This window comes from Brassica rapa, chromosome A01 (genome assembly GCF_000309985.2).
Source record: "Brassica rapa cultivar Chiifu-401-42 chromosome A01, CAAS_Brap_v3.01, whole genome shotgun sequence".
In the NCBI taxonomy this organism is placed as follows: Eukaryota; Viridiplantae; Streptophyta; class Magnoliopsida; order Brassicales; family Brassicaceae; genus Brassica; species Brassica rapa.
The window spans coordinates 10356994-10384759 of NC_024795.2; the positions used below are offsets into that span (position 1 = coordinate 10356994).

At 36.7% G+C, this 27766-nt stretch overlaps 6 protein-coding genes across 55 annotated transcripts; 4 read left to right on the forward strand and 2 right to left on the reverse strand.

Moving 5' to 3' along the window:
- Positions 1–894: 894 nt before the first annotated feature.
- Positions 895–10043, forward strand: LOC103849838. Of its 50 annotated transcripts, none has more exons than XM_033281699.1 (14): positions 903–1676; positions 1790–1803; positions 1887–1954; positions 2126–2220; positions 2293–2577; positions 2683–2768; positions 2881–3005; positions 3164–3247; positions 3395–3514; positions 3601–5571; positions 5710–5904; positions 6425–6493; positions 6598–6681; positions 6781–10043. In XM_033281699.1, exons 10-14 carry the CDS (start codon positions 4891–4893, stop codon positions 6958–6960), a joined length of 1209 nt encoding a protein of 402 aa, XP_033137590.1. In that variant the 5' UTR covers positions 903–1676; positions 1790–1803; positions 1887–1954; positions 2126–2220; positions 2293–2577; positions 2683–2768; positions 2881–3005; positions 3164–3247; positions 3395–3514; positions 3601–4890; the 3' UTR covers positions 6961–10043. The 50 variants fall into 50 exon arrangements, 49 of the variants coding, with proteins under 49 accessions (XP_033137695.1, XP_033137618.1, XP_033137713.1 ...); XM_033281756.1 differs by lacking the exon at positions 3395–3514 and having other exon boundaries at positions 905–1676; positions 1790–1808; positions 2293–2318; positions 2458–2577; XM_033281704.1 differs by lacking the exon at positions 3395–3514 and having other exon boundaries at positions 905–1676; positions 2293–2383; positions 2458–2577.
- A 1917-nt stretch (positions 10044–11960) lies between these two features.
- LOC103868300 (scarecrow-like protein 13) lies at positions 11961–14678 on the forward strand. The gene is made up of 2 exons (XM_009146405.3): positions 11961–12109; positions 12768–14678. The coding sequence occupies exon 2, from the start codon at positions 12855–12857 to the stop codon at positions 14460–14462; it is 1608 nt and encodes a 535-aa protein (XP_009144653.2). The 5' UTR covers positions 11961–12109; positions 12768–12854; the 3' UTR covers positions 14463–14678.
- A 245-nt stretch (positions 14679–14923) lies between these two features.
- Positions 14924–18768, forward strand: LOC103868319 (microtubule-associated protein 70-5). Its single transcript, XM_009146427.3, has 12 exons — positions 14924–15893; positions 16067–16151; positions 16234–16319; positions 16487–16552; positions 16644–16814; positions 16903–17073; positions 17164–17319; positions 17396–17542; positions 17636–17707; positions 17784–18212; positions 18306–18457; positions 18547–18768. Exons 1-12 carry the CDS (start codon positions 15771–15773, stop codon positions 18566–18568), a joined length of 1680 nt encoding a protein of 559 aa, XP_009144675.1. The 5' UTR covers positions 14924–15770; the 3' UTR covers positions 18569–18768.
- A 37-nt stretch (positions 18769–18805) lies between these two features.
- Positions 18806–20945, reverse strand: LOC103868310. The gene is made up of 2 exons (XM_009146417.3): positions 19321–20945; positions 18806–19240 (listed from the first exon to the last, which is right to left on the reverse strand). The coding sequence occupies exons 1-2, from the start codon at positions 19508–19510 to the stop codon at positions 18957–18959; spliced, it is 474 nt and encodes a 157-aa protein (XP_009144665.1). The 5' UTR covers positions 19511–20945; the 3' UTR covers positions 18806–18956.
- Positions 20946–21642: 697 nt separating this feature from the next.
- Positions 21643–25857, forward strand: LOC103868335 (putative WEB family protein At4g17210). The gene is given in 7 exon segments (XM_033289868.1): positions 21643–22037; positions 22131–22275; positions 22553–22818; positions 22921–23086; positions 23176–23397; positions 23767–23940; positions 24013–25857. Coding segments are annotated over 7 exon segments (2643 nt in total). The 5' UTR covers positions 21643–21759; the 3' UTR covers positions 25405–25857.
- On the reverse strand, positions 25384–27735 carry LOC103868327 (glucan endo-1,3-beta-glucosidase 5). Its single transcript, XM_009146439.3, has 2 exons — positions 26857–27735; positions 25384–26730 (listed from the first exon to the last, which is right to left on the reverse strand). Exons 1-2 carry the CDS (start codon positions 27171–27173, stop codon positions 25617–25619), a joined length of 1431 nt encoding a protein of 476 aa, XP_009144687.1. The 5' UTR covers positions 27174–27735; the 3' UTR covers positions 25384–25616.
- Between the last annotated feature and the right edge of the window lie 31 nt (positions 27736–27766).

The window sequence follows — 27766 nt, forward strand, 5'->3', positions numbered from 1 at the left end:
ATAATATCTTAAATTATTTTTTTAAAAAATATACATAATTTATATATATAGATTAATCTTCCAAACTTAAACTATTATATTATATATGAATAATGTTTTTAAATAAAAATAATTTCTGATTTAAAAAAGAAAATAAAAAACAACAAATGGTTATTTTCAAATAATGGATATAATTTACATTATACTATCATTTAACAAGTATTAGATACGTTTTGATATATCATTATTTTCTATTTCCAGAAAACAATAAATTGTTAAACATCAATATCATCTAGATTAAGTATACGAACAACACAAATTCAAATATCACAAAAATATTTACATAAACATTATAATACAATAATTTGATCAAAAAATACAATTAAAACAATATTTAAAATAATAGTTATATACTTAATATCTGAAAATCAAAGATATTTTTGCTAAAATTGTACTTACCTGGCCAAGGAGATCGACCATCTTTTTACGGATCGATTGATTGTTGAGCATGTGGTCGATCCGAAAATACTCTACAGTTTAATTTAATATCTAAAACATTTATGTTAACACTCAAGAGATAGTTTTGCTAAATATGATAATTAGATAGCCAACAAAATTACAAAAAATATTTAAATAGTAAAAAATATGTTAATTTAACATGTTAAAATTTAAAAATAAATTTTAATTATGACATGCATCTTAACATTTATATAAATATATATCATAACCTAAATATAAATAAATTAACAACTTAAATTAGAAAAAAATAAAAATCCCGGGCGTAGCCCGGGTTAATCCCTAGTACTATATTAAAAGGGATATATGAGCTCCATTGAGCCTGTCCACGTCAGCATAAAAAATCAACCAATAGGGAATCAGATATTCGCCACGTCAGAAGCTCCGCGCGTGTCATTTGGGCCTCGCATTCTACAGGCCCGATAATGTTCGGAATCGAGAAACCCGTGGCTCTCTGAAGTCCCCTTTCCCCTTTCCACGAAGAACCAACCCTAATTTATCAAAATGGATCTTCGATCCCCTTTCTCTTCCTCTTCTCTGTTTACTACGTTACACGAATCTTTATGGCGATGGAGGCTTGCCGCAGAAAAACTTGCCGTCGCCGGCTCAACCTCCGTCTGAGAGCCAGAGAACCGCGGCGGAGGAACCAAGGACCTCAGCGACAACAATTGGAGCCTAGAGCACGTCGCCCGCGCTTTCTGTGAACACCGCTATGATAAACCTGAGAAGAAGTCGAAGCCGGTGCCATTATCACACGACCGTAGTCATACTGAGCTGTGGTATCTGCACGGATTCTCAGAGAATGAAGGATCGGCCTATACGATGAAACAACTAATTTTGCTATAAACCACTGCATCATCATCCAGTTTAAGATACGTTTTGTTTATTAGCTTTGGTGGTTGATAAATGGAGATTTGAAAGCGGTTTCTAAATTAGTTGAGCTACCTATTTTATCTGTTCTTGAGTTAAGTTGTGGACTTTTTCATCTCTGAATTTTCAACATCCTTGAGCTGGTTAGGTTTAGCTTCTTTTTCTTTAAAGTTTAGGACTTCTTCCATCTTTTGATCTTCATCTTTTCGTAGGTCTTTCAATTCGGTGGCCTGGAATTCTAACGGGAAAAGCTTGCTTCTGGCTCTGTTGATCAAATGGGTCATATTTGGTAAATGAAACCTCACGCTTAGGTAGTGTCTTTGCCTTTCTGCTGGATATTTTTCAGTCTTTTGTCTTTCTACAAGTACTGAAATTTATATAGGTTTTATTTGTTTTGAATCTAATGAGACTTCCTTCCCTACAGATTTTTGTTTACAGGTTAGGTTAGTTCGTATGATTGAAAGACGAAAGTCGAAACTATGTTTATAGCTTCACTCACACATGATATTATTTGTGGGAAGATCCAGATCACGGGTCTCATTCCTCTCTTTGAATTCACTGTTAACGACATCTCAAGCAAATCGACAACGTAAGGATCCTCTCTTCTTATTTATCATGTTTCCTCAGATTATTGAAAACCAACTGTTGCTAACGTATTTTAGCAAAAAATAAAAATAAAAAACTTTATCTAACGTCTGTGTGATTGCCCTCCAGATATTCGATGTCTGATTAGTTGTTGTTTTTCACTTATCGTTTGTAGCTTAGATAAGAAGATATGGGTTTACATGTTCATCACTGCTGCATGTAGGAGCTGGATCATTCATTCTCCAATAAATTCTGGCTCAGTCAAGACATGTAAGCTCCAATAAGTCTTAGTCCCCTGCTTTCATTTGTTTTTTTTTTTAAATAGTTCTTCCCTCTTTTCAGTTCTTGCAGGCGCTCTTTTGATATTTGTAAAGAGAACATTTTTACCAAATGGATGTATATTGCAAGCAATTTATCATTGAGCATAATGATAGTAATTGCCACTCGATTTCCCATTCAGGTAACAATACTCTTTTAAAATAATTGTCACATAATGATTGTTTGCAGGAATAGCCATTACAAAAGAAGCTTTGGGATTTTGGACGGTGAAGTTGTTTCGAAAGATGGGGTGTGGATGCTATTGTTTCCCAATTAGTGAAATGGGTGATGCATGCTATGCTGCCACATGTATTTTCCAAGTCAAAGGGCATTTCTTTTTTAATTTCTATGCTATCGTAAATCTAAATGTCATGCTCAAAGTAGTTGTAAGTGATATCCTCTCTATTATTTCAGAGCACAATGGATACTCCTTTGGCTATGGGAGCTTTCGTTTCAGCAAGATTTCTTAAGTTTCTTCTTAGCACAACGGTTCACAATAGGTATATATGTTCACTTGCATTCTCTTTCGGAATCTTGAATAAATTTTTATTGCATAATAAACTCAGTTGTTGCATAGTTTGAGAGTGATCTTTACCGTTTGCACTTACGCAGGAAAAGCTTTGTGGTTCAAAGTAAGAGACTGGTCTTTGCGGGTTAGGGACGTCCAGTGCATGGATGAGCTGATTTTCTTAGTCCTGGAAGTGGACTGCAGAACAGTGTCTCCACGTCTCCTTACGGTATGTTTTCATATGCTCTTACATTGTTTGTTTAAGGGAAAGTCTCTATTGATCATCTTATGATTATTTTTTTGGTTTAAACTTATAGTTAAGTGCTATATTTAGCCACTCAAAACACATACAAATAGGTAATATTCTAAAATATTCAACTTGGTTAGGACTTTGGTTTCCCTTGCTCCAAAGGTGGTCCACAGACCATCCAAAACCTAACAAAACAATTCCATCCAAGCTTAACCGAAGAGGTAATCCTTTTTTTTTTATGTCTGTTGAATTCAACTTTCCGCATGATCCATTGTTGGTAAATTTTGTCTTCTCTTATTTTTTTTTTTAAATATGGTTGGATCAAGAAACCAACAATGTCTATCTTTTGTTTTCTCTGTCATAAGCAGTAGCTTAGATGCTTGGCGAACCAGCAATGTATTTCTTTTCTCATAGTTGTAACATGGTAGAGGAATAGATGAAGTATGTGCGCGCGCACACGTTGGTGGAAGAAGAAACCATTCACACGTGTAAATCACACCTAGGATAGAGGCAAAAAAACAGTTTGTGTACAGATGATTTTGCAAAAGTTTGATTGATTATCTTTACGTTGCAGGAGAAGATTAAAAAAAAAGAAGGAAAAGGCCTCAAATTTTTCTTCCTTGAAAAAAGGTTCAACACCCAACCAATCAAGACCCGAGAAACAACATGGTCCTTTAATGGCAGCCATGAACTCGAGTGTTCTCACCTGTAGCTACGTAATCTCTGGCGCTGGCTCAGAAGAGCTGAACCAGAAAGTGTGTTTAGTGAATTCATCAGTTGGGTTTGGTTAGAAGAACATACAGTTCCCGGTATCAAAGCTGTCCTAAGAGTTGGTGGTGATGTGGTTAATGGAAGAAGATCCGCCATGGTTATCTTAGCTGCTACACTTTTCTCCTCTACTTATGGATCTGCTTCCGCTAATGCTGGCGTCATTGATGATTTCTACGAAAGATCAAAGCCAACAAAAGTAAAGTCTTGAAACGTTATGAATCATGTTGACATCTCTTAAAAAACCTTTTTATAATGCAAAGTAATCTATTTCTGATGATAGGAACTGAATGATAAGAAAACTTTAGCAACAAGTGGAGCAAACTTTGTTAGAGAATCCACTTTGATTATATGTTTATTTTTCCTTAACACTCTAATTATATGTTTGTTTTCAAATAATAGATATCTCTCTCTATATACAAGAGTTACTTGAAATTTGCTTTTGTAAAAAAATTAACAATATTGACGACACAATACAAATCCAAATTATCAAAAAAAATGTTATCGATATAAACCCCCAAATTTGTAAAAAAAAAATTATCCAGACTCCCAAACTATTAAATTCTTTATAAAAAGTTTACAACTTTCAAAGCCTCCAAAATTTAGGGATAAGTTTTTGAAGGACATTAACACTTATCCAATAACAACTCTCCCCTTTAAACAAATGAAAACGATATGAATTGAAATACCTAAAATATTGTTTTGTTAGATCAAGATAAGTGTTAAATTATAACTAAAAAATATTAACAAATGTTCCACACGAAATGCAGGAAAATAAATTATCAAAATAGATAATAGATACAAATGTATAATTGCAATATTAAAAATTTGAAATACGTATAATTGTAATTTTTGGTATTACAATTTAAAGATAACTTACAATTTAAATAAACTATACATTTTAAAATATTTTTAAAAAATATGATACATTATGTACTTTTTTTAGTTACTAACCCGCCCTACGGGCGGGTCAAATCCTAGTATTGAATAATTTATGTGTCGAGTTCATCGTCAAACGATGTTATTAAATTAAACGGTTGACAAAAATTCAAAAAAAAAAACATACAATAACGGTTAAATCTTTTTTAAGCCCATTATGGGCCCAATAGAGATAAAAAAAAAGTTAATTTTAGGTAGAAACAAAGAACCAAATTTGAAATTTGAAGAGAGAGAGAGTGTGGTGACACTAGAAGCCAAATATTCCCTCTGCTTCTTCCACAAATTCAAAAATCACACACACTTACAGATCGATCCTCCTTCCCTGCAACTACAACCTTCCTCCTCGAGCCTCCCTACCCAGAAAAAAATGGCAGCTCGATACAACTCTTACGATTCTAGATCATCCGTATCTTCCTCAATCCAATCAGATCCATCTTCCTCCGCCGAATTCAAATCCAGCAAGGCCATCGTCAGATCCAAACCTTCCTACTTAACCAAAACAGCTAAACACGATACTAATCCTGGGAACCTCACTTGTATGATGAAGAAGCTCATGGACATGAAGAAATCTAATCCCAAGGGCAAAAGGGTCGAGCTTGTGATTCCCCATGAACTCAAGAAGCTCGATACTGTTCGAGGAGGAGGGAAGGGTGCATTGGGAACGCTGCAGAGGAAGCTGTTCGGGAAGGAAAAGGTGAAGGCTTTGACAGAGGTTAAAGGGAACACGAGGACTCTCTCTATGGTTCTGAGAAGCGAGAGGGAGCTCCTGAGCATGAACAAGGACCAGGAGATTGAAATCTCTGAGCTTAAGTTTCAGCTTGAAGAGAAGAACCGAGAAGTAATTGCTTCATTCATTCACTCCTCTCTTTAAAAGCTCGATTTAGCTGTTTAGGGGTTTTGCTTCAGATAGGTTCATGAAGAGGAGATTAGTATTAATGGGTTTTGGATAAAGTTGAGATTTTTGTTTGTTGTGCAGGTGGAGAAGTTGAAGGATCTCTGTCTGAAGCAAAGGGAGGAGATAAAGTCGCTGAAAAGCGCGCTTCTGTTTCCAGATGGGATGAACAGCGAAATGCAGGAGCTGAATGAGGCGAGGCAGATCATCCCTAACCTTCAGAAGCAGGTTCTTTCACTCAATGGACAGCTCCAATGCATTGCTCAAGACCTTGCCGAGGTACTTTTGCTTCTTCTTTTTGTTTTTGTTTACCTGAATAGTGGATAACATGTGATGTTGCGAGCTTGTGTTAGTGAGCTACCTTAAGTGGTTTTGTAGTGGATTAAGCCTTGTTCTTACACTTGACATTTCATAAACTATAAGTCGAGTCAGTTATAGCCAAAGAGCTAATTTAGCATAAATGGAAGTTCAGGCACAAGAGGGCTCTGGTCTAGTACATTGGGATTTAGATTTGAGACATCTCCAGTAATTACTATCTCGGTTGTTCAATAGTTTCTGTTTCCATTTTGATCATCCATTCTTCTTGTAAAGGTTGATTTAATCAAGGAGGATTAATAAAAGATAATTAATACTTTTTATGAATCTATCATGTAGCTTATGGGACTTGAATCTTGAGTATAATGAATGGTTCACTCTTGGGAAGTTTATTCAGGGCATTGCTGCAGCAACAGTTCATCACTATATATAGCTTTTAGTAGTATTGTCTGATAATAAACACAATTGGGTTCTTTCTTATCAGGTGAAGGCGAACAAGTACATATCAGAAAGCTGTTACTGGCAAGCACAGACTTCTTCCTATGATTCACTGGTAAGCAAAATAGGATCAAAAGTAGGGAACTTTGAAGAGTCTTAGTTTGGAAACCAACAAACATTACTGGCAGGGTCTTATTATTTTTGAATGCATTATATCAGGAATTCAGCTCAGGCAGCCCTGATAGATTGGCTCTGGAAGATCTGAATCCGTGCTTAACCCCTTATGCCAAGATAAAGCCCAAGGTACTTGCTTTTTAACCTTGACAGGCAAAAAGGTCACCTTGTTGGCCATTGGCTCACAAGGTAGACGCGGCTTAAAACCTTTTATATGTCTTTGCACAGGAGTTTGCGAGGGTGGATTCAGCAGAAGAGAGCTTATCGGGGAGAAGTACTGTAACAAATACAGGAGGTAAAGGCAAATCTAGTTCAAAAAGTGTGAAGATGTCAAGGAGCTCAGAGGGAAAGGCAGGACATAGATCAGAAGAGAGCACAGGATGGCATAGAGGTGGGAGAATGTTTTAAGGTAAAACAAAAATGCTTCAACATGTAAGCTTGCACCTTCTTCTTTTTCCACTTTGGTATATGTGTATGTCTCTTGCTCTCATTCTCAGAGAGTAGTATGATTTTGGTAGAATCATGTGGAGACATGATCCGAGACTGAGTTGAACAAGTTAAAAAAGTGTTATGTAAAATAGATGACTTTTTATAATAAGATAAGGTATTATAGATGAAGAGAGATCAGATTTGTTTAATTTGCATTCTATTCTTCTCAATTTGATGACCACATGATGAAATCATCATTAGTTTTGCTGTTAATATACAATCGACGTATTATAACAGAGATCATCAAAGACATCAGACAGAACAATATCTATACAAGTTTTATAAAGAAAAAAAAAGTCCTACTGTTTTACCAATAATCGTTATTTTTTATACAGCTAACAGTGACATTTACCTAAGTAACAACTACTCCAGTACGAGTATACAATTTTACATAACTTAAGTATGAGGATTAGATAAAAGGAATATTGTTAATTTGCCAGGTTCTGGTCAAATGTTGATCCCATGCTTATCGTTAGAACATAGATATTTTTAAAGAAGAACGGTATTCCATCCATGATTCATAGTTATTACGTCTCGTGCTCCTACGTAAGCGTTTCTTGTTTGAACAACGTCAGCCTTTCTTTTCTCTGTGGGTGATTACAGTTTCACAGAAGTTACCTTTCTGCCAATAATTTTACATTTGTTTTTTCTTTTGGCTTTAGTCTTTCTTTATAGGACCAAAAAGAGGGATTGGCAAAGTGAATAAATAAAGTAGTCCTGTTCTTCTGTCCATCCATGAGTTATGATAATTATAATACTTGTAAAACGGAGTTGCAATATTACTTCAAACTATAGTTGAATACGATAGAGAGAGGAGGCAACTGATATTGTAAGTTATTTTTAATGGAACATTATTGTATGCAAAACCCCAAGCTGTTTAGTTTTTTTTTTGGTAATCAAGCTGTTCAGACTTTGTCGGAAGAAATTGCTGTGTCCTAATATACGACGAGACAGAGTGGAATAGGAGATCGCATCTCAAGAAAAATGGAACGACAATTCATACTTTTCTATCACATCCCTCTTCTTCTTTTTTTTACCTTTCTATCGCTTCTGAAAATGCGAGAAAGAAAAAAGAAAACGTGTTAATTTAAGGATTTGTTTCTCTATTTATAGTCATGTTTCTGTTTCGTCACCCTTACAAAACACAATCTGTGGGCATAATTTTGCCATGCAATTCACATTTTTGTATCCATATATCCAGACATCTCTTTACAACACTAACTAACAAAACACTAAATGGAAAAGGACAGGTGTCAGAGAGTGAGAGGAGATTAGGAGGTTCCACGAATGTCCTTAATATCTAGGCCCTGGATTTTTCTCCTACGTGATATGTGATGTAACGCAAACGCGTTCTCTATCTCCTTTTCCTCTTTAGCCCTTCGCGTTACTCTTCTTTTTACTATTTTGCCATCTGACCTCCGTACAAGTTCTGAAAGATATTTAAAACGACATGTACACAGTACACAAAAGTCTGCCAGTTGAATATTCGTACGTGACAGAGATTGTGTATTATTCTCCAAGGCCAGAGTTACAGGGCCAACGCAAATCTTGGAATGGTAAAAAGAATAAAAAGAACAATGGAATTTTTTTTTGTGGGCAATACTAATCTAAATATATGCAACAATACAGCCTATGCATACATTTTTTTTTTTTGGGTAAAACAGCCTATGCATACATATTTACGAAGATTTCATTTTATGATATTTTCCACTTTTCTAACAACAAATCTGAGAAATTTATGATAGATTGGAACTTAAGGTAGCTCAAACAGTGTACGAGCTATTGCTAATTAGTAACTATTCATATAGAGAAGTATTCAGAGTTCTGCTGTAAATGTAAAAATCACTATTTTACATGTTTTTTTTGTCTCTGACCCGAAAAAGAACTACTGCATATATAGGTTTTGAATTCTTTAGAGCATCTTCAATGATATTCTATTTTTCATTATAAAAGAATTTAGAATAAACTCTATTATATAATTTTTTAAAAAAAATAGAGTGTGAACCATTGAAAATGATCTTAATAATACCAAACACAAAAACATCTTATCGATTGTCAACAACTTTTCATTAGAGATACATAATTTGTATCAATCAGATCATAAGAGAGCATACCAAGCGAGCACAGATTTGTTTTCACTGACGATATTGACAACTTAAGGCAGCATACTATATAAAAGTGACCAATTAGTCTTCAACACAAATTGTAATTAAAAAAAAATAGAAAAAGTCTTCAATGCAAATTTCAAAGGTCGATCAAGAAAAATAGTTTTTTTTTGAGTATTTGCAGTGCATATACAAACAAAATCCCTTATTTTGCACGGATGGATTTTGAACTTTCTCGCTGATGTGGTTTTTCTTATTGTCAATTCTGCCCTTATTATCTCTCATCTCTCTCAACTTCTTTGTTTTCTCCGTCAGAATCAACTCTCACATCTCTCTTCTAAATTTCTTTGTTTTCTCCGTCAGAATAATCTCTCACATCTCTCCTCTCAATTTCTTTGTTTTCTCTGCGGAACCATCTCTTATCTTCTCTCAATCTATTTGTTTTCTCTATAGAAACTCTTTGTTTTCTCTGTAACCTTTCATTGTCCCTGATCACGTTCGTGATTACGTTTACTACACCGTTTTCCGACTAAGAGATCTCGAGATCTCCATCACAAACGTCACGTCGCCAACAGCTCCGTCAGCTTCACATACTCTCAATTCTCCTCCATCAGAAACCATGGCCACACTGCTTTCTCTCACTACAACAACAGAATCAAGCCGTGAATGATCAGATTTAATAGCTATGAGATTTGAGGGTTTTTCTAAAATTTTTGTTTTTTGACAAAGTTTTGATTTTTATGAATTTTTTTAATTTTGTTTTTTGGACTCTGATCTTGTCCTTTGTGTCAAAAGTTTTATATTTTCTTCTTCGTCTTCTTATGTAATTAGAATCACATGATGATGAGTGATTGCATGGTGGATACTGTCAATGATGATTGCATATGTTTTATGTCACTTTGCATTCCTCCTTTGACCGTAATCCTCGTAAACTCTTTTTTTAGCCGACCATTAGTCGGAAAATCCAGCTAATAATGATGCTATCCGGATAATTGATATACACTACGTAACTTATTAGAGTTTGACTCTATAATGATAATCGGCTACGGTTCAAAAAATCCAACTAACAATAATATTGTACGGATAATTATTTAAGTTAGCCGACAACTACCATAATAACCATGTAATATGTATAATGTCCGGATAAATTGAAATATAACCATGCTAATTTACGAAGCATATGAAATAATTCATATTTTAACTGTGTTTATTTACGTATCAACTATATGAATTATAGTTAACCCAAAATAAAATCAAGGAAAATAAATATCAAAACATATGTTTATTAGCCGGATAAACTAATTTATAGACTATGAATTATTCTTTTCTTTTTCTATAGGGTAACAGTATCATTTTACATCTTTCTCTCTCTTCAACTTTTACATTTTTCTATCATTGCAAATTTTCTAGTTATCTACTATTTTCTGTGCAATTGACTTTTTTTTTTCAATTTCGGTTTTACTATATACAAACAAAAGCATAAAAATAAATTAAAACTACGACTTCGGTACCTTATATTATATTTATATTCTTACACGCTCATGGAAATGTATTATATAGTTTTTTTCTTCTCATATGTCACATTTGTTTTGGTATGCTGTATCCAGAAGCTTGATATAATCCCATTTTCATTAGTTTATAATAGTAGCGTGTTTGTTTGGAGCACTGTGTAGTTTTATGTTATCAAAGACGAAAGATATCCATGACTTCATAGATTTTAGTGTAAAATTCGATTTTCTTGTAAAAATAGGATGTTCATAAATGACTCTATTTTGAGCCAAAAATGTCAATCAATTAATTAAATTTCACTTATTTAGACAAATTAAATGGTAACAGTATAATTAAAAACAGCCAAGCATTATTTTACAAATTTTGATTGAAATGGTGTTCTCAGTCTCTAAGTTATAATGCTATTTATTAAATACAAGACGCTGTCAATTAAAAATAAAATGACCAAATCACATACTGCTTTTTTCATAAATGCAAATTCGAAAAGAACACGACATATATCAAACATTAAATTAAATTAGTAAGATGATAATTTGATCTCTAACCTCTACAATATGTATATTTTGATCTCTGGTGTTTTCTCAAGAGAAATTTTGCTAAATCTTTCTATAAGTCTGTTAAATGGTCGTGAGGTGGTTGATTGACAGAGTTTGTTATCTTTAGTTTCAGCAAGTAAGCACAACAAAACAGAGTCATTCCTGATCTAATATGTATGGGCAGAAAAGTCTTATATGGCGAGATAGGAATGCAAAACGACACGAGGAGACTCCAAGAACACCGACAAATTTGATTAAAAAACTCACATTCAAGTGAAGAATCAAAATTTCTTTGAGATCCATTAAAAACCGGGACTATGGAGAAAGTAAGCAGCTCTGGTTAGCTACAAGAAAGTAGACAAGTATGGGATGTTTTTTTTTTTATTATAAATCACGTTAAAAAACTTTATTGTACAAAACAACTGTTTAAAAATATTATTTAAAACATCCATTCACAAAAAAAAGCATGTCATACGAACAAAGTAACATTATATTCCAAACGGAACATTTTTTCATGCTACCATCTATAATAGTTCTGTTAATTTCACTAAATATTATTTGAGGGTATTAAACCCTAAGAAATAAAAAAATACGATCTTTATCTCATAAAAGTCAGTAATTTTGGGCTATTTATGAAAACTATAGGAGGAAAAAAAAAACTAATCATGGGAAGCGTAATTAATGAAGAAACAGTAGCTTAGCTACAACTGCCGTCCAAAAGTCAAAGGTCATAGTGGCAATCTTAAGTAAATAAACAGAACAAAATGGGCATTTAATAGGTCCATGACAATTTATATCCTCTTCTTCTTCCTCTTCTTCTTCCTTAACAAGCTTTAGTTTTCGAGTCTTCAAGCAAACCTTCTTCTTCTCTCTGTCCCCTTCCAACAATCTCATCCCCCAATCAACAAATCATTTCAGGTTAGCTTCCCTGATGATCTATGCACACTGCTTTCTCTCTTGTTTCTCATCTCATCTCATACTATTCAATTCCATTTGTTTAAAATTGCTCCTTTTTTTTTTTGTTATTTTAGGCGTTTTGATCATAGGCTTTTTTTGAATCGTAGCTTTTATTTGCTTGTTGATTGTTCGTTCGGTTTGAAGGATGTGATTTTGGGGATTATTAATACCCTAGTAGCCAAAATCAATTTGTCTATGTCTTGTGTTGATTCTAAAGTACCAAACTTTTTACTGATTGATGTAAAAAATCATGACTTGAAACCTTAATTTGATTCTTTTCAATCCAATAGTTGAACCCCTGATTTAGGGTTTGACTTCAACCCTGAAACAGAGAGTGGAAAGCTTCTGTTTTTGGTAATATGAATCTTATGGCAGTAACAAGAGAACCGATCTTTGTTTCCTGAAAGATGCTAGATCTGTTTTTTTTTTTCTTCTGATGATTTGATTGTGACTTGTGAGCATACCTTTTTGTATGTTTGTAGAATTGTTCACAAAGACGCCTTTTTGGAACTAGACTTTTGTTTTTTTCACTTCAATCACAAACTAAAGTTTCTGTCTTTAGTTTCTTTACTCTGTTAGTAGCTCACTTGTCCACTTCCCTTCATTTATATGGAGACAGGTTCGGTTCAAACAAAAGAGAGAAGGACATTAAGATAAAAAGACAATCGATCAGAGACGGTGCGTGTTACTGAGTTATTTTTTCCAAATGCAAACGTCTCAGAAACATCACAGTGCGGCTGGACTGCACATGCTGTACCCTCAAGTCCACTGTTCACCTCAGTTCCAAGTCATAGACAAGAAGAATAAGAAGAGCGCCTTCTCTGATACCACCCCATCTAAAGAAAGCTTCTTCACCCTCGAATCCTCCACTGCTTCTGGTCCTCTTCCTTCCTACGAGTCCCCTTCCGTGAGCATCACATCTGGCCGCAGCCCGTTTTCTCCTCAGGCCTCATGCATCTCCGACCTCCATCCTTCCCCTGAAAACATCTACGAATCTCCCTTGAGTGGTGCGTCTTCTCACGTTTATGATGAAGCTCACGTCAAGAACAAGATCCGAGAGCTTGAGGTCTCGCTGCTGAGTGTTGACCCCAAAGTTGAAGAGTACTCAGGCTTCAGCCCCGCTGCTGGGAAGTCATGGAACTGGGATGAGCTCTTGGCGTTGACTCCACAGCTGGACTTGAAAGAGGTGCTGGTTGAGGCAGCGCAGGCGGTTGCCGAAGGGGACTTCGCTGCAGCGTGTGGGTTCATCGATGTCTTGGAACAGATGGTGTCGGTCTCGGGCACTCCGATCCAAAGGCTAGGTACTTACATGGCGGAAGGGCTTAGGGCGAGGCTTCAAGGTACAGGTGGCAATATCTACAGAGCGTTGAAGTGCAATGAACCAACGGGGAGAGAGCTCATGTCTTACATGGGAGTTCTCTATGAGATCTGCCCTTACTGGAAATTCGCGTACAATGCTGCAAACGCTGCTATCTTGGAAGCAGTGGCTGGGGAGAAGAGAGTCCACATCATCGATTTCCAGATTGCTCAGGGAACACAGTACATGTTTCTCATCAACGAGCTTGCTAAACTCCCCGGTGGGCCACCGTTGCTTCGTGTTACTGGTGTGGATGATTCCCAGTCCAGGTTTGCCCGTGGGGGAGGGCTTAACTTGGTAGGTGAGAAGCTCGCGAACAAGGCGCAGTCGTGCGGTGTACCGTTTGAGTTCCACGATGCGATCATGTCCGGGTGCAAGGTCCACCGGGAGCATCTCGGTGTGGAGCCTGGCTTTGCCGTCGTTGTGAACTTCCCTTACGTGCTGCACCACATGCCTGATGAGAGCGTGAGCGTTGAGAATCACAGAGACAGGCTGCTCCGTCTGATCAAGAGCCTCGGACCGAAACTGGTGACGCTAGTGGAGCAAGAGTCCAACACCAACACTTCTCCCTTTTTGTCAAGGTTTGTGGAGACGCTTGATTACTACACAGCGATGTTCGAGTCAATAGATGCGGCTCGGCCACGGGATGATAAGCAGAGGATCAGCGCGGAGCAGCACTGCGTGGCGAGGGATATAGTGAACATGATAGCGTGCGAGGAGGCGGAGAGAGTGGAGAGACACGAGGTGCTTGGGAAGTGGAGGGTGAGGATGATGATGGCCGGCTTCATGGGCTGGCCTGTCAGCTCATCCGCAGCGTTTGCAGCGAGTGAGATGCTTAAAGGTTATGACAAAAACTACAAGCTAGGAGAAAATGAAGGAGCGCTCTATCTCTTCTGGAAGAGGAGACCCATGGCTACATGTTCCGCTTGGAAACCAAACCCAAACCAGATTGTGTGATGACATGGTGGTGAACTGACAGTGGATGAAGAACAAGAGCACAACACACACATCTGTCGCATGTAAAGTTTTGAGGATGTGCAATGTTGTTTTTAAGTTGTAACAAAAACTATGCAAGTCAACTAGTTATATATATTTGTATACAAAGTAAACCTGGTTGTTGTGGGATTGGGTGTTACCGTGTTAGTAATGATATAACCAAAGCTTTAATTTAACCATTGTTCTATAATCTTCTGTAATACCAGATGAGTCAAGTGGCGGCTGAACCAAAAGGTTATGTAATTAAAAAAAAATATTAAGACCAAATCTACAGGTCAGATTATGTTCTGTCTGATAAGCCTCTAAAAGGATTTCACCAACCCACAAAACCAATGGGTGAACAAAGTACAGGTCATCACCTCCATTTACTTTTATAAGGTTCAAGCTTCCTTTATTGCTTTTAGTTCTCCATATAATATAATAATAACAAATACATAATTATTTCTAAGTGTTGTTTGTCTAATGATCTTATCATTGAATCATCTAATAAGTTAGTAGCAAAACCATAAGACTTGGAAGCAAAGAAGAGAAGTCTCATTTAGTTGAAAACTTATTTTAATTCAAAGAGAGATATTGAGTGACTTCCACTAATACAAAGAAACCTTGGTTTGTGCAATGTTTTGCGGTTAAGCTATTAATTGCTGAGGCAACACCTTTTCACCCTATTGCTTTCAGTCTTCCAAGTTTCAGCCTTTCTAACTCTTTCTGGCAATCAAACTACAAACTCTCTTGGATAATATTATAGTTTTCATTCAAAACTTATCATAATTGTTATCTGTTGTTACCTACATTCATAGCCTTATCAAAACTAATAAAGACAAAAGGATACAAGAGAATATAATTTTTAGTTAGTATAAAAAAGAGAGTTTTCACCTAATGAAATACTTCAATCATTTGAGTTATCTTTATCCTTATGATTAGTGTCTTTATATCTGTCAATATGCTGCCTCTCCTTCCAACTCCTTTTGGATTATTCTCTCCTTCTCTTGCTTTAGACATTTATCTTTATTTATAATTTCCATTTGAGGTAGAACCATATCCCTTTTTCAAATTTTATTAATAAAATAAAATACATTGGTAAACGTTTGAACATGAAAAAATATGCACTAGCCGGTAATTATGATGATGGGCCAAAATCTAATTTGAAAACTCTATGTAACTGAGAGAGTCAAATGAAAGTAATAATTTGAAAAAGAAAAAAAGTCAACAACTTGAAAGCATTTTAGAATTGAAGATAAAGAGGAAGATAATGAGTATGATGAATGTGAAATGAAATGGGTAGTGAAAGAGAAAGAAGAAGAGGGAAGGGTTGGTTACTGTCAATGTTGTGTTAATGCCAATGGCTTGAAATGGCGACGGTTGCTTGAGAATGAGGGAAAAAAAAGAAGTTTAGTAAGTTTAAAACTTCCTCTCTCTCTCTCTTCTTAAACGTCAATTCCTTTAAGGAATGGTCTATCTCTCTCTAAAAGCGTGTGTGTATATATATTAAACGCCTCCATTATCTCCTGTGTATCATTCTTTGAACTGCTTAGACCAAAACTCATATCTATTATACTGCAACAAAGGAGGAGGAGTCTTTGAGAGTAAACATGACCGCAGGAGAAAACCCTTTTGCATCAAACACCTCTTCTCTTCAAAACCAGCTTAGAGGTTCTTTCTTTTCTTCTCTGAGTCTTCTTATTCATCAATCCTTATTGAGGGGTGTGCTGCTTTCTTTTTTTCTCTTTTGCAGAAAAGGACAAGGAGCTATTGGCTGCTAAGGCTGAAATTGAGGCTTTGAGAACAAATGAAGAGCTCAAGAACAGAGAATTTGGGGAGGTATGTAAGTTAGCATAAACATGATAATTCCCATTTGTATGTTTGTGATGATCTCTTCCACTATGTCTTACCTACAAGTTTTCTTGATCAATGTTATGTTTTCCATATTTAAACACTTATAACAAGTTTCTTGAGCTCTGCTGACGCTACTTGGTTGTGTGTTTCAGCTCAGGGAAAACGTGAGGAAGTTGGAGGAGAGACTAGGAGTCTCTAAGAATCTTGTTGTACAAAAGGTGCATTTACACTCAAAGACTTGTCATCTTTTCGAGTGATAGAATGACTAGAATAATAAGTTAAGATTATGACATGATTGTGGAAGAGCAGGAGGTAGAGATGAAGAAGCTAGAAGAGGAGAAGGAAGATGCATTAGCGGCACAGGACGCCGCAGAGGAAGCACTGAGGAGGGTTTACACGCACCAACAGGAAGATGATCCTCTACCCCTTGAATCAGTTATTGCTCCTCTTGAAGCTCAGATCAAGTTTCAAAAGCATCAGGTCTTGATTTCAAACTTGTTACCATCTCTCTTCTTGTGTGTGTTACAAACATCATGTATTGACTATAGCTTATTTTGTCTGTTCACAGATCTCTGCGCTTCAAGAAGACAAGAAAGCGTTGGAACGGCTGACAAAATCAAAAGAATCAGCGCTTCTTGAAGCAGAGAGAATCTTGAAAAGTGCACTTGAACGTGCTTTGATTGTTGAGGAGGTTCAAAACCACAACTTTGAACTTCGACGACAGATTGAGATCTGCCAGGTAACAAACACTCTTGTAATACAAATTTAGCATTATTCAGAGAAACATTTAAACCTGTGGCTGGCTATAAAAGCAAAGAAAACTTTGCAGGAAGAGTACAAGTTTCTTGAGAAAATAAACCGGCAGAAAGTGTTGGAGATTGAGAAGCTCTCTCAAACCATTGGAGAGTTAGAGGAAGCAATCTTGGCAGGAGGAACAGCTGCAAATGCAGTTCGAGACTATCGTCGCCAAATCTCTCAGCTCAATGCAAGTATTCTTTTATTTACATTCTCACATTTGTTTTCAAGAAACTCACAATATTGTTTTCAACATCAACCAACAGGAAGAGAAGAGAACCTTGGAGAGAGAGCTATCCAGAGTCAAAGTGTCAGCAAGTAGAGTGGCTCTTGCGGTTGCTAACGAGTGGAAAGATGAGAATGATAGAGTTATGCCTGTTAAGCAATGGCTTGAAGAGAGAAGGCTTCTCCATGTACTTCTTTTCACTTACACAACCTATACACAGTGACTGGTCTATATGGAAAACTGAGTGTTGTTCTGTTGAAATTTGTGTGTATGTGTGCAGGGAGAAATGCAGAAACTGAAAGATAAACTGGCTGTTTCAGAGAGAACAGCTAAGGCTGAATCACAGCTAAAGGTGGTGGATGAGTATATTATTAGTCTTGTGGTGCAAGTAAGTGTAGTTTCTAATGCTTCTAAGTAATCTAATACAGGAGAGGTTGAAGCTGAGACTGAAAACCATAGAAGATGGCTTGAAGAGTCCAAACATGTTTACTGTCTCTCCAACAACTACAAAAGCTGAAAAGTCTGGCAAGATTTTAGGATTCTTGACTAGTGGTGTTGGTGGATCAAAGAAAAGATCTACTTCTCAGCCAAGAGGCTCACTTACAGGTAGAATCCATGCTCTAAATCAGCCGATCAACAGAGGTGAAGAAAGAGATGGAAAAGAGAACTCAAAGGTTACATCAAACGGATTAACTAATGTGGATGAAGAAGAAGAACAAAGGAAAGCTGAGGCAGATGGAAATGAAGATATGGTGTCAGGGTTCTTGTATGACAGGCTTCAGAAGGAAGTAATTTCTCTAAGGAAAATCTGTGAGAGTAAAGAGGGTACTATAAATGCCAAAAATGAGGAAATCAAGGTACACTGATGACTGAACCTTCTTATTCTTGTATCATCTATTTGACAATATGAAACCTTACTTAATTACAAGTTAATATGCATATGTACACAGATGTTGTTGAAGAAGGTGGATGCTCTAACGAAAGCAATTGAAGTGGAGACAAAGAAGGCAAAGAGGGAAGCTGCGGCGAGAGAAAAGGAGAACGCATTGGCGATCTTGAATGAAGGGTCAAAACGATGCAGAAAGGCAAACTTACCGAGAAGGTTTGTATCTTTCTTTTGAGAACATACAAAACAGTTAAACATCAAGATAAAAATGATATTTATGTGTGCTATGATGATATGTTGTGCAGCCGCGTACACAAGTCATGTTGAATATCATGTCCAGTAGAGGAACAAGATGCTTATGAGAATGAAGATATCAAAAGAATATGGTCTTAACTTCGGTGTACATACTAAAAGAAAATGAAACTGAAGCTTTAATGAAAGAAGAGATGTGTGCGTTTGTTATCTCGTTTGGATTGTAAATTATGTTTTTAGATACTGAAGCAATACTACTTATCTCTCTTCTCCTATCACCTTGTTGAGTGATTAGCAATTATCATGACAATCTAAAAGTAAATCATAGTCTTCTCAATACAAGCAAAAAGATTTGAGAATGAAGTAAACATTATATACAAAAATAGACTAGTTCTCTTTCTCTCAATAAGTGAGAAGGAACCATATAGAAAAATATCAAATATCAAACATCAATCTAAAATCTCTATTTACATGGACCTCTGTGTAAGGTGATGTTGCCTGCTGTGTAGACTCGCAAACCGTTGGATGAGGAAACGAGTTTTATGCCTCTTTGAGTCTTGGTGGGAGAGCATTGATATGGTTTAGGAACAGAGAGTGGTTTGATGGAACAAGCCTTTTCTAGGTCAGGAATTGCATGGAGATGAGAAGGAAGATCAATGGTGAATTGTCCCAACGCATTTGTGACAGCTTTGATCCATTTAGATCTCTTCCTATATCCAGTGTGGCACTTGATGCCAACCGTAGCACCTATATGTATAAGAAGTGAGAAGAGACTAACACCATGACATGGACTAATCTACTCATTGCTACTTGTTTACAATACTTACCAGGAATAGGTGAGGAGGAAGAAGAGAGAAGAGATGCAGTGACAAGGACGGAGGAGAGTTTGTCTTCGCCGTAGCCAGCCATCTCCACCATCTCTTTTCTGTTCCATCTCATTATTTCCCCAGCTGCTTCACCCAAAGCCAACATGAATACCAAAGTCAAGCTGCTACATAATAAGAACCTCATCTCCATTTTTCAAAACTTTATAATATGCAAACAACTAGGATAAAAGGATATGTAAATGCAACAAGCAAGCATGTGTGCATATATATAGACCCACAAAAAGATGATGGATTGGTTTGTATTAAAATTTTAAGGATATGATGCCCTTAAGTTATTTTTTTATATAAATTAGAAAGGCTAAAACATCTTCCTTCATTTGACATTTATCTTCTCTGGTCAATTTGGCAGACTTTTTAATATATATCTCTTTATTTTGTTTGTCTAATCTTTGTTTCCTTCTAGATTTTCTTAATAATATGTTTGATATAGGTTTTGCGACGTTTCTTCTTTTAAGTTTGGAGGGATGGTCAAAGCTGCCCTAGCTGTTTTTTCTTTTCTTCCAGACATTTGCATTATCAATTATTTTTCTTCTGGGTTTTGGTGGGTTGGTAGCTATATCTTCAATGAAAAATACAAAAAGTTTATCTGGATGATGTGTCTTTGATGATTTACTATAATTTAATCTTTTAATTGAATGTGCACCATTAGAATTAGAGACAAGATCTAATCAATTTTTCTCATTTAAACATAATTTTTTGGATAAGAACCTGTGTTTACAGATGAACTTTAAAGTAACAAGACATATTTACCAATTTCTTTTAAAAATATTATCTTATTTTAAAAAAAATTCTAATATTTATGTTTTTGTTGATGTATCTATGTATTATTTAAAGGTTTTTTTTTTTTGTTTTTTCTCCTCTTCAACTACATTAATTTATCATAAAAAGAGCGAATAATCAATAATTGTTGGTAAAATAATATAAACAAAAACATTTCATATCAATACAAAAAAAATACATTTAATAGTTTTAAATATTAAAATTGTAAGAGTTTTCTTCTTTCGATGATTTTTGGCTATTATATTTAAATATTATGAAATTAGGTATTTCGTCTGTGCATGTAAATATAATTATTTTATGAATACTTATTAGTATATGCATTATAAATTTAAAGACTTGTATAATTAGTTATATTTATGCTTTTAATCATTCTTTTTTTTTAATTTTTGTTCTCATCTCATTTCTTATTTTTTAAACACCAATAAAATCTATAAAATGAGAACTTGATCATATATCAAACATAATAAAGTACAAAAGTGAACTTTTGCTCTTTTAATCCTCTTTATCTATTTAAACCAGCAAAAAAAAAACTTCAAAACACAAGACCAATTAATATTTGTAATTTACAATTTGGCCACTATAAATCAGTTTTGTAAATAATAAAGAGAAAAAGACTAGGATAGCACTAAACCAAGTTTTTGTTCCCAAAATAGCATTCAAGGCTCAAAGTCACAAAAATAGGTTTCATTAAAGAGGTAAATATACACTTATACCCTTTGGGTTAATTAATCTAAATCTTAGGGTTTAGAGTTAAGGGGTGGGGTTTTAGAATTAGGGTTTAAAATTTTATAAAAAATAAATACTAAAATAAAAAATAAAAATTTTAAAAACAGTTTCAAAAAGTATTTTTAAATTATAAAAAGAAAATTTGAAAAAAAAACTAAAAAAAATTTCGAAAAAAAAAATTTCAAAAAAAAATTATAAAAATTTCGAATCTGAAAACATATAATCTGAAACTATAAAATTTTTTTTTTTCATTTTATTTATTTTTATTTTATTTATTTTTGTTTCTTTATTTAATTTTAAATCAAGGGTATTAGGAATATTTTACCCTTTAATAAATGTTTTTTTGTGACTTTCTCCTTCTAGTGCTATTTTTAAGACATAGGGGGTGATTGGTAGTTGCTGTAGGTGCTGTCCACAGCCCTATTTATTTCCACAGCACTAAATTCAGAGCAATCAAGCTTTAAATTTTTTTTTGAAACCACAGCTCTTAAAATATCCTACAACTGTACAAGTGCTCTGCAGAGCCAAATATCCAAAGCAATTTTTTAGTGCTTCAATAAAATTCTACAGCAATAAAATCTAAAGCCACAGCAAAAAGTCTACAGATTTTTTTCTACAGCAAAATATTTAAAGCTACAGCCATTACCAATCGGACCGATAAACTTCAAAAGATGCTATTATTGACAATTGTCCAATAATAAAATATAAATTGTTTTTTAAGTAAAATGTCAAATATAAAATATTAATTTGGTAAATCAGTCTCAAACTTTATATATTGACAAAAGAAACCCTACTCTGTTGGGGTTTAATTGTAAAACTTAACCTTCCTATTGTCGGATCCGAAAGTCTCTCTCTCTCTCGATTTTGCGTTAGATGGCTTCGTCTTCTTCATCATCTCCGACGCCGGATGCTGTGACCGCGATGGACGAGGAGCTGACTCTGATAGTCAAATGGAGCGGGAAGGAGTACACACTCCGAATCTGCGCCGACGACTCTGTTGCTGAGCTGAAACGTCGCATCTGCTTTCTCACCAACGTCTTGCCCAAGCGCCAGAAGCTTCTTTACCCCAAAGTCGGAAACAAGCTCTCCGATGACTCTCTTCTGCTCTCTCAGATCCCTCTCAAGCCTTCTCTCAAGATGACCATGATCGGGTCCTTCTCTCTCTTCCTTTTTATGCCATTTCGTAACCCTAATTTTACAATTGATCATGTGAACTAAATGGATTGAAAGTATGGATTTTTCAGTACTACGGAGGATGATATAATAGTAGATCAAGTAACATCGGATGACGTTGTTGATGACTTTGAGCTTGGTAAGGAGGAAGTGGTGGATATTGAGGACAAGGAGATTAATAAGCAGAAGCTGAGGAGGAGAATTGATCAGTACAAGGTCTGTTCTGAGTTTTGTGTATTCAAAGTTTTGAACTTTAATACATTTGAATGTCTCATTGGTACAAACATCTTCTCCTTCAGTGGAGATTCGTGGTCTGTGTTTCATGTTCTTGGATTTGGCTGTTAAAATCTTTAGTTATCGGTTTTGTTGAATAAAGAATGACTATTAGCTCGTGAATGTTTGTGATTTAAGCCTTTTTCGTTCAATGTAAGAGTAATGAATGCTTTGTGTCATTTTTCTCAAAAGGTTCTTCATTTGTTGTGTGATTTTGCAGATTAAGCTTGTTAATCCATGTCGCAAAGGCAAAAAACTGCTTGTTCTAGATATTGACTACACTTTGTTTGATCACCGTTCCACTGCCGAGAACCCGTTGCAGCTTATGCGTCCCTGTAAGTTGTAGTGTCTATTATTCATTTCTCGTATCCATTTGATTGATGAGTTATTATCTGACGATTGTCTGGATTACCTAAATGCAGATCTTCATGAGTTTCTTACTGCTGCTTATGCAGAATATGATATCATCATTTGGTCTGCCACTAGGTGATGCTTCTCTTTTGTTTGATAATTTCTTCTGAAATCATCTGTCATGTCATCTCTCCATCTTCTTTCAGTTATTTGATTATCCGGTTTTGGTTTCTGTAGCATGAAGTGGGTTGAGTTAAAGATGGGAGAGCTTGGTGTGTTGAGCAATCCAAACTACAAGATCACAGCCCTTCTCGACCATCTAGCCATGATCACAGTTCAGTCAGACTCTCGTGGGATCTTCGATTGCAAGCCACTAGGTTTAATTTGGGCACTATTACCTGAGGTACTATTATCCCATCACCACCACCGTTACTTGTGTTGTTATAATCTTTATTCTCTTTCTCATGGATTTGATTTGTTGTTATATTGCAGTTCTACAACGCCCAAAACACCATCATGTTCGATGATCTGCGAAGGAACTTCGTGATGAACCCTCAAAACGGTCTTAAAATCAGGCCGTTTAGGAAAGCTCATGTGAACCGAGACAAGGATGACGAGCTTGTGTTGCTGACTCGGTACCTTCTGGCAATAGCAGAGCTCGATGATTTGAGTTCCTTGGATCATAGCAGATGGGAGACATTCACAGAAGATAGCGTCAAAAGGCGCAGGCACACTTAAAACTTTCTTAACCCTATTGCCGTTGTTTAGATATGTTGTTGTTGCTGGCTACTTCCTATGGTTTATGGTAACTTTCTTAGTATATTCACCTTAAGAAATTTTCTAAAAACTATAAGGTTTCTTATTATAGGATTCAATGATTTGATTGTCTAAAAATAGAAAGAATAGATGGCCTTAGAGAGTAAAACCAAAGACATGAACGCAAAACATGGTTACCCTCTGGTTCATTATTTGGATTCTGGAAGACCAAACATCGAGATGATCAACATCAATCTCTCGTTCTCTCTCTCTCTCTCTCTTTCTCTGCTTCATTACGTAAAACAAAACAACATTTTGTGTTGAAAGATGATAAGAGCAGATGCTCCGGTGATGCCTCTCGAGACTCCTCCTCGGAGCAGTGAGGTTGGAGAGATAGACACACGTCCTCCCTTTCAATCCGTTAGAGACGCCGTTAGTTTGTTCCGTCAAGTTAGCTTCTCAAAGCAACAACCACCAAGTCTCTCCTCCTCCTCCTCTCAGGTACATTCATTCTTCTCTAGCTTTTTAACTCTCATTACCATTTCTCTGAACTAGCGTTCTTTCTTCTATAAGGATGCAACGGATGTGCCAGATAAAGTGACACAGCTTCTGTTAGCAGAACAAGAAATGAATAGAGTCCATCTCTGTCTTGACAGCTCTGTCAAAGCGAAAGCACGAGCTCTTTCTGATCTCGACTCAACTCAGCGAAAGGCCGCTGACTTGAGGGATAAACTTGAAACCACCAAACAGTCAAGAAAACGTGCGATCCAGACCAAACACACCATAAACCAACGGTTAGAGAAACTGCAGTCTCAAAACCAAGAAACAGAGAGCGTAAGAGAGAGTTACATCTTAGCCACCGCAGAGCTGTTCATGGCTAAGGAGAAGCTTTCGGAAATAGAACAAGAGTTCAGCATCTCCGTGGAAGAAAGGTTATCTGAGCTTCAAAGAGCAGAGGAAGCAGAGTGTTCATCAATGGTTAACTCCCAAAAGATCAATGAAATGTTAGAAGAGATAGCAGAGATGCGTGACACTGCTGAGAGATTGAACTCTGATGCTGATAAGAAGAAAGAGGAAGAGGCAAAGATAAAAGAGAAGAGCTTTGATGCGAGAGAGACTTATGCTGAGATGAAACGAGAGGCTGAGCAAAGGCTGGAGGATCTAAGAAGCGACTGTGACCCTGAACTGAGGAAAAAGATAGATGAGCTTGCGGAGATATCTGCTGAAAACCAGAGTTTACAACGAGAGATCAAACTTGCTCGTGAACTCAAAGAGGCTAAGAGTGCGATGCAAGAGATTTGTGATGAAGAGAGGTCATACAAAAGCTTGGTGATATCACTCACGGTGGAGTTAGACGGTGTGCAGAGAGAAAACAGAGATCTGAAGGAGAAGGAAAAGGAGAGAGAAGAAGTTGAAGAAGAAGAATGGGTAGAAGAGAGACTTAAGGTTGAAGAAACCATGCGTGTAGCAGAGAGAACAAGACAAGAAGCGGAAGAGACGAGGATGCACGTGGACGAGCTCAGGAGAGAAGCAGCAGCAACACATACCGTGATGGGTGAAGCAGCGAAGCAGCTGGAGATAGTTAGAAGAGCGGTGAAGAAAGCGAAAACCGCAGAGAAGAGAGCTGTGGAGGACATGACGGTACTTACTGAAAAGAAGGAGAGCTTGACGCATGATGATCCTGATAAGAAGATTAGAATATCTTTGAAAGAGCACGAGGAGTTGAGAGGGAAGCACGAAGAGTCAGAGAGAATGGTGCAGTACAAGGCGGAAACGGTTGATGCTCAGCTGGAAGAGATCAACGAGAGCAGAGTAGAAGGGGAGAGCATGTTGGAGGAGAAGATGAAGGAGATGGAAGAGGTAAAGGAAGCGACTGATACTGCGTTGAGAAGCGCAGAGATTGCAGAGGAAGCACACTGCATCGTGGATGCTGAACTTAGAAAATGGAAACCAGAAGAATTGTAGTAGATGATGATGTTGATATTTAGGTACAAACTACATTGACAACAAAGATACAATAGTTGTAGTGGAGACTAAAGAGAAAGAGACATTTCAACTTGCTTTCTAATATAAACTCCAAGAAGATGATGATAATACAATATGCTCAAGAAAGTGACTTCAAATACAATACATTCAATATGAACCTCTCTATATATGTAATTTCTCCAGTATATCGCTCATAAAATGTAACACCGTGTGAGAGCCCAGACCACCAGTCCAATGCAAATGTGGTAGATATCCCACCTTGCCATCAGCTCAGAAGCACTAGACGATTTATCTGTAACGCCAACAAGAAATCTACAATCCCCAACTGAAGGATCTAGGAAGGTGACCATACCAAGCCCATCAAAGTCGCAGCTCTTCTCATTTTGCATCTGCAGCTGATAGTAACTGTTGAAAGCATATGAGATATTATCCTTCTCCCCAAGCTGGCTGCATGATCCCCCGTCGTTGAGCGTTGTGCAATCCGCTTGACTGCAAGCAAGCCTCAAGTGGTCTGTAACTTGGGTCATGTCCTTCTCTGGGTGAGCCACACACCACCTGGAAGGTAGGTACTGAACATTCTCCGCATTCTTGAGCCCTCTGTTGCCTAGTCCTAAGTTGAGACGATACTTAGCCTGTCCATCAAAAGAGAAGATCCCCCAGTGCCTTTCAAAGTTACCAGGCAGTGTGCTCTTAGCTCCTTCGTCAAGCAAACCGAAAAGATAGACATCCATAGGAGGTGAGCCAGGCCTGAGCGGCGTCCCTTTGTTGCTCAACAGATGGTTAATAAGCCCTTGGTTGAAAACCCGCGCCGCAGTGAGGTTAGCACCCACTGCTCCATCCGTAGGCCAACCAATCTCCCCAATAACTATAGACATTTGACCATACCCAATCTTGGCGAGAGCAGAGACAAGAGTGTCGAAGTTCCCATCAAACGCATTGTAATAAACATTAGGCCCATCAAGAACCGGGTGACTACTTCCCTCGAAAAACGCAAAGTCTTGCGGGAAGTCGGAGTTTTGATAGAGACTAAGGAAAGGATAGATATTGACAACAAAGGGGGACCCATTTGAGTTTAGAAACGAAACCAACTGAGTCATGATCTGCGTTAGCTCAGGCCTAAACGTCCCTTGAGAAGGAACGTTAGACTCATACGCATCCGCGTTGCAAGGAACCACCAGCTTCACATAGCTAGCTAGATTTGCTTTAACCAAAGACTGCTGCAAGTTAACCATAGCTGGGACAACATAGTTCTGATACGCACCGCCGTAACTCGTCAAGAACGGCTCGTTCCCTACAGCAACGTACCTACACATTCACAAAGATTGAAACTTTGCAAGTGGGTGAATAGCCTAAGAGCATAAAGATTGAAACTTTGCAAGTGTGTGAGCATATAAGAACATAAAGACGCATACTTGGTAGAAAATGCTATACCTGATATCAGCGCCACCTTTGCCCATGAAGCGAGAGAGGTTCTGCTGGACGAAGAGATCGGAGCTGAAAGTGGAGAGCAGCTCATTGGGAATGCTGATCATGACTTGGATTCCAGTGCCCATTAGAGCTCGAAGTGCATCTGGGTTTGAATCAAAGAGCTTTACTTTGGTTATTTTGTTTGCTTTGAGGAGATCCACCACTGTGGAAGGTCTCAGCTTGTGAAACGACAGCGTTCCCCAGTTCACGCCGATTGCGGAATGAGCATGATGGGCTGCGAGAAGAAAGGAGAGAGTAAAGAGAGCTACACCGCTTCCCATCTTTCTTTCTTTTTTCTCTCTCTGAGCTCTCCTTCTCTCAGTGCCGACTGGAGAAAGATTTTATACAATTTTCAACAGCTTTTTTTTCCTCTTTCTCTTGAAGTGGTTGCGTGCTGTTATTTATTCACGTAACTGCACGCAGTGCAATCACAAAACACTGAAACGCCAGAAAGTTGCTAATGAGCTACGATACATTGTAATTTTAGGGAAGCTCGATAAAATAACTCAACTAAATTTTGTTAAGAGTTTTAATACCCAAATCTTTAAAAATTTCTTAAAATACCATAAGTTAGATATTATTTTTTAAAAATAATCTAAACATTGAATTTAGGATTTAATGATTACTGTTTATGATTTTATTATTTAGAAGGTGGAGTTGAGTTTATAAACCTCTTCTTAAAATCTTGCATAAAATATGTTACTAAATTGTTACAAGTTACATATCAATTATTCTTATATTAGTGTAACACATTTTTGTTCTCAAATGTAAAAGCAAAAGAGTATGGAGACTATTTCTTTCAACAAGATTAAAATAGAAAGTTTATGGACCCAAAAATAGTGTGTTTTATTTTAGTGTATGGATTTCTTTGTTA

Excerpts from the sequence above, each read along its gene's own strand:
- LOC103849838 (XM_033281804.1), top strand. The coding sequence starts at position 4,891 with ATGGGCCCAATAGAGATAAAAAAAAAGTTAATTTTAGGTAGAAACAAA. Across the intron at positions 5,572-5,709 it reads TTGAAGAGAAGAACCGAGAA|GTGGAGAAGTTGAAGGATCT; the intron begins GTAATTGCTTCA and ends TTTGTTGTGCAG. Across the intron at positions 6,682-6,780 it reads ATGCCAAGATAAAGCCCAAG|GAGTTTGCGAGGGTGGATTC; the intron begins GTACTTGCTTTT and ends GTCTTTGCACAG.
- LOC103868300 (XM_009146405.3), top strand. The coding sequence starts at position 12,855 with ATGCAAACGTCTCAGAAACATCACAGTGCGGCTGGACTGCACATGCTG.
- LOC103868319 (XM_009146427.3), top strand. The coding sequence starts at position 15,771 with ATGAAATGGGTAGTGAAAGAGAAAGAAGAAGAGGGAAGGGTTGGTTAC. Across the intron at positions 16,553-16,643 it reads AGAATCTTGTTGTACAAAAG|GAGGTAGAGATGAAGAAGCT; the intron begins GTGCATTTACAC and ends GTGGAAGAGCAG. Across the intron at positions 17,708-17,783 it reads AGGCTGAATCACAGCTAAAG|GAGAGGTTGAAGCTGAGACT; the intron begins GTGGTGGATGAG and ends AATCTAATACAG.
- LOC103868310 (XM_009146417.3), bottom strand. The coding sequence starts at position 19,510 with ATGGAGATGAGGTTCTTATTATGTAGCAGCTTGACTTTGGTATTCATG. Across the intron at positions 19,241-19,320 it reads TTCCTCCTCACCTATTCCTG|GTGCTACGGTTGGCATCAAG; the intron begins GTAAGTATTGTA and ends TTATACATATAG.
- LOC103868327 (XM_009146439.3), bottom strand. The coding sequence starts at position 27,173 with ATGGGAAGCGGTGTAGCTCTCTTTACTCTCTCCTTTCTTCTCGCAGCC. Across the intron at positions 26,731-26,856 it reads AAAGGTGGCGCTGATATCAG|GTACGTTGCTGTAGGGAACG; the intron begins GTATAGCATTTT and ends GTGAATGTGTAG.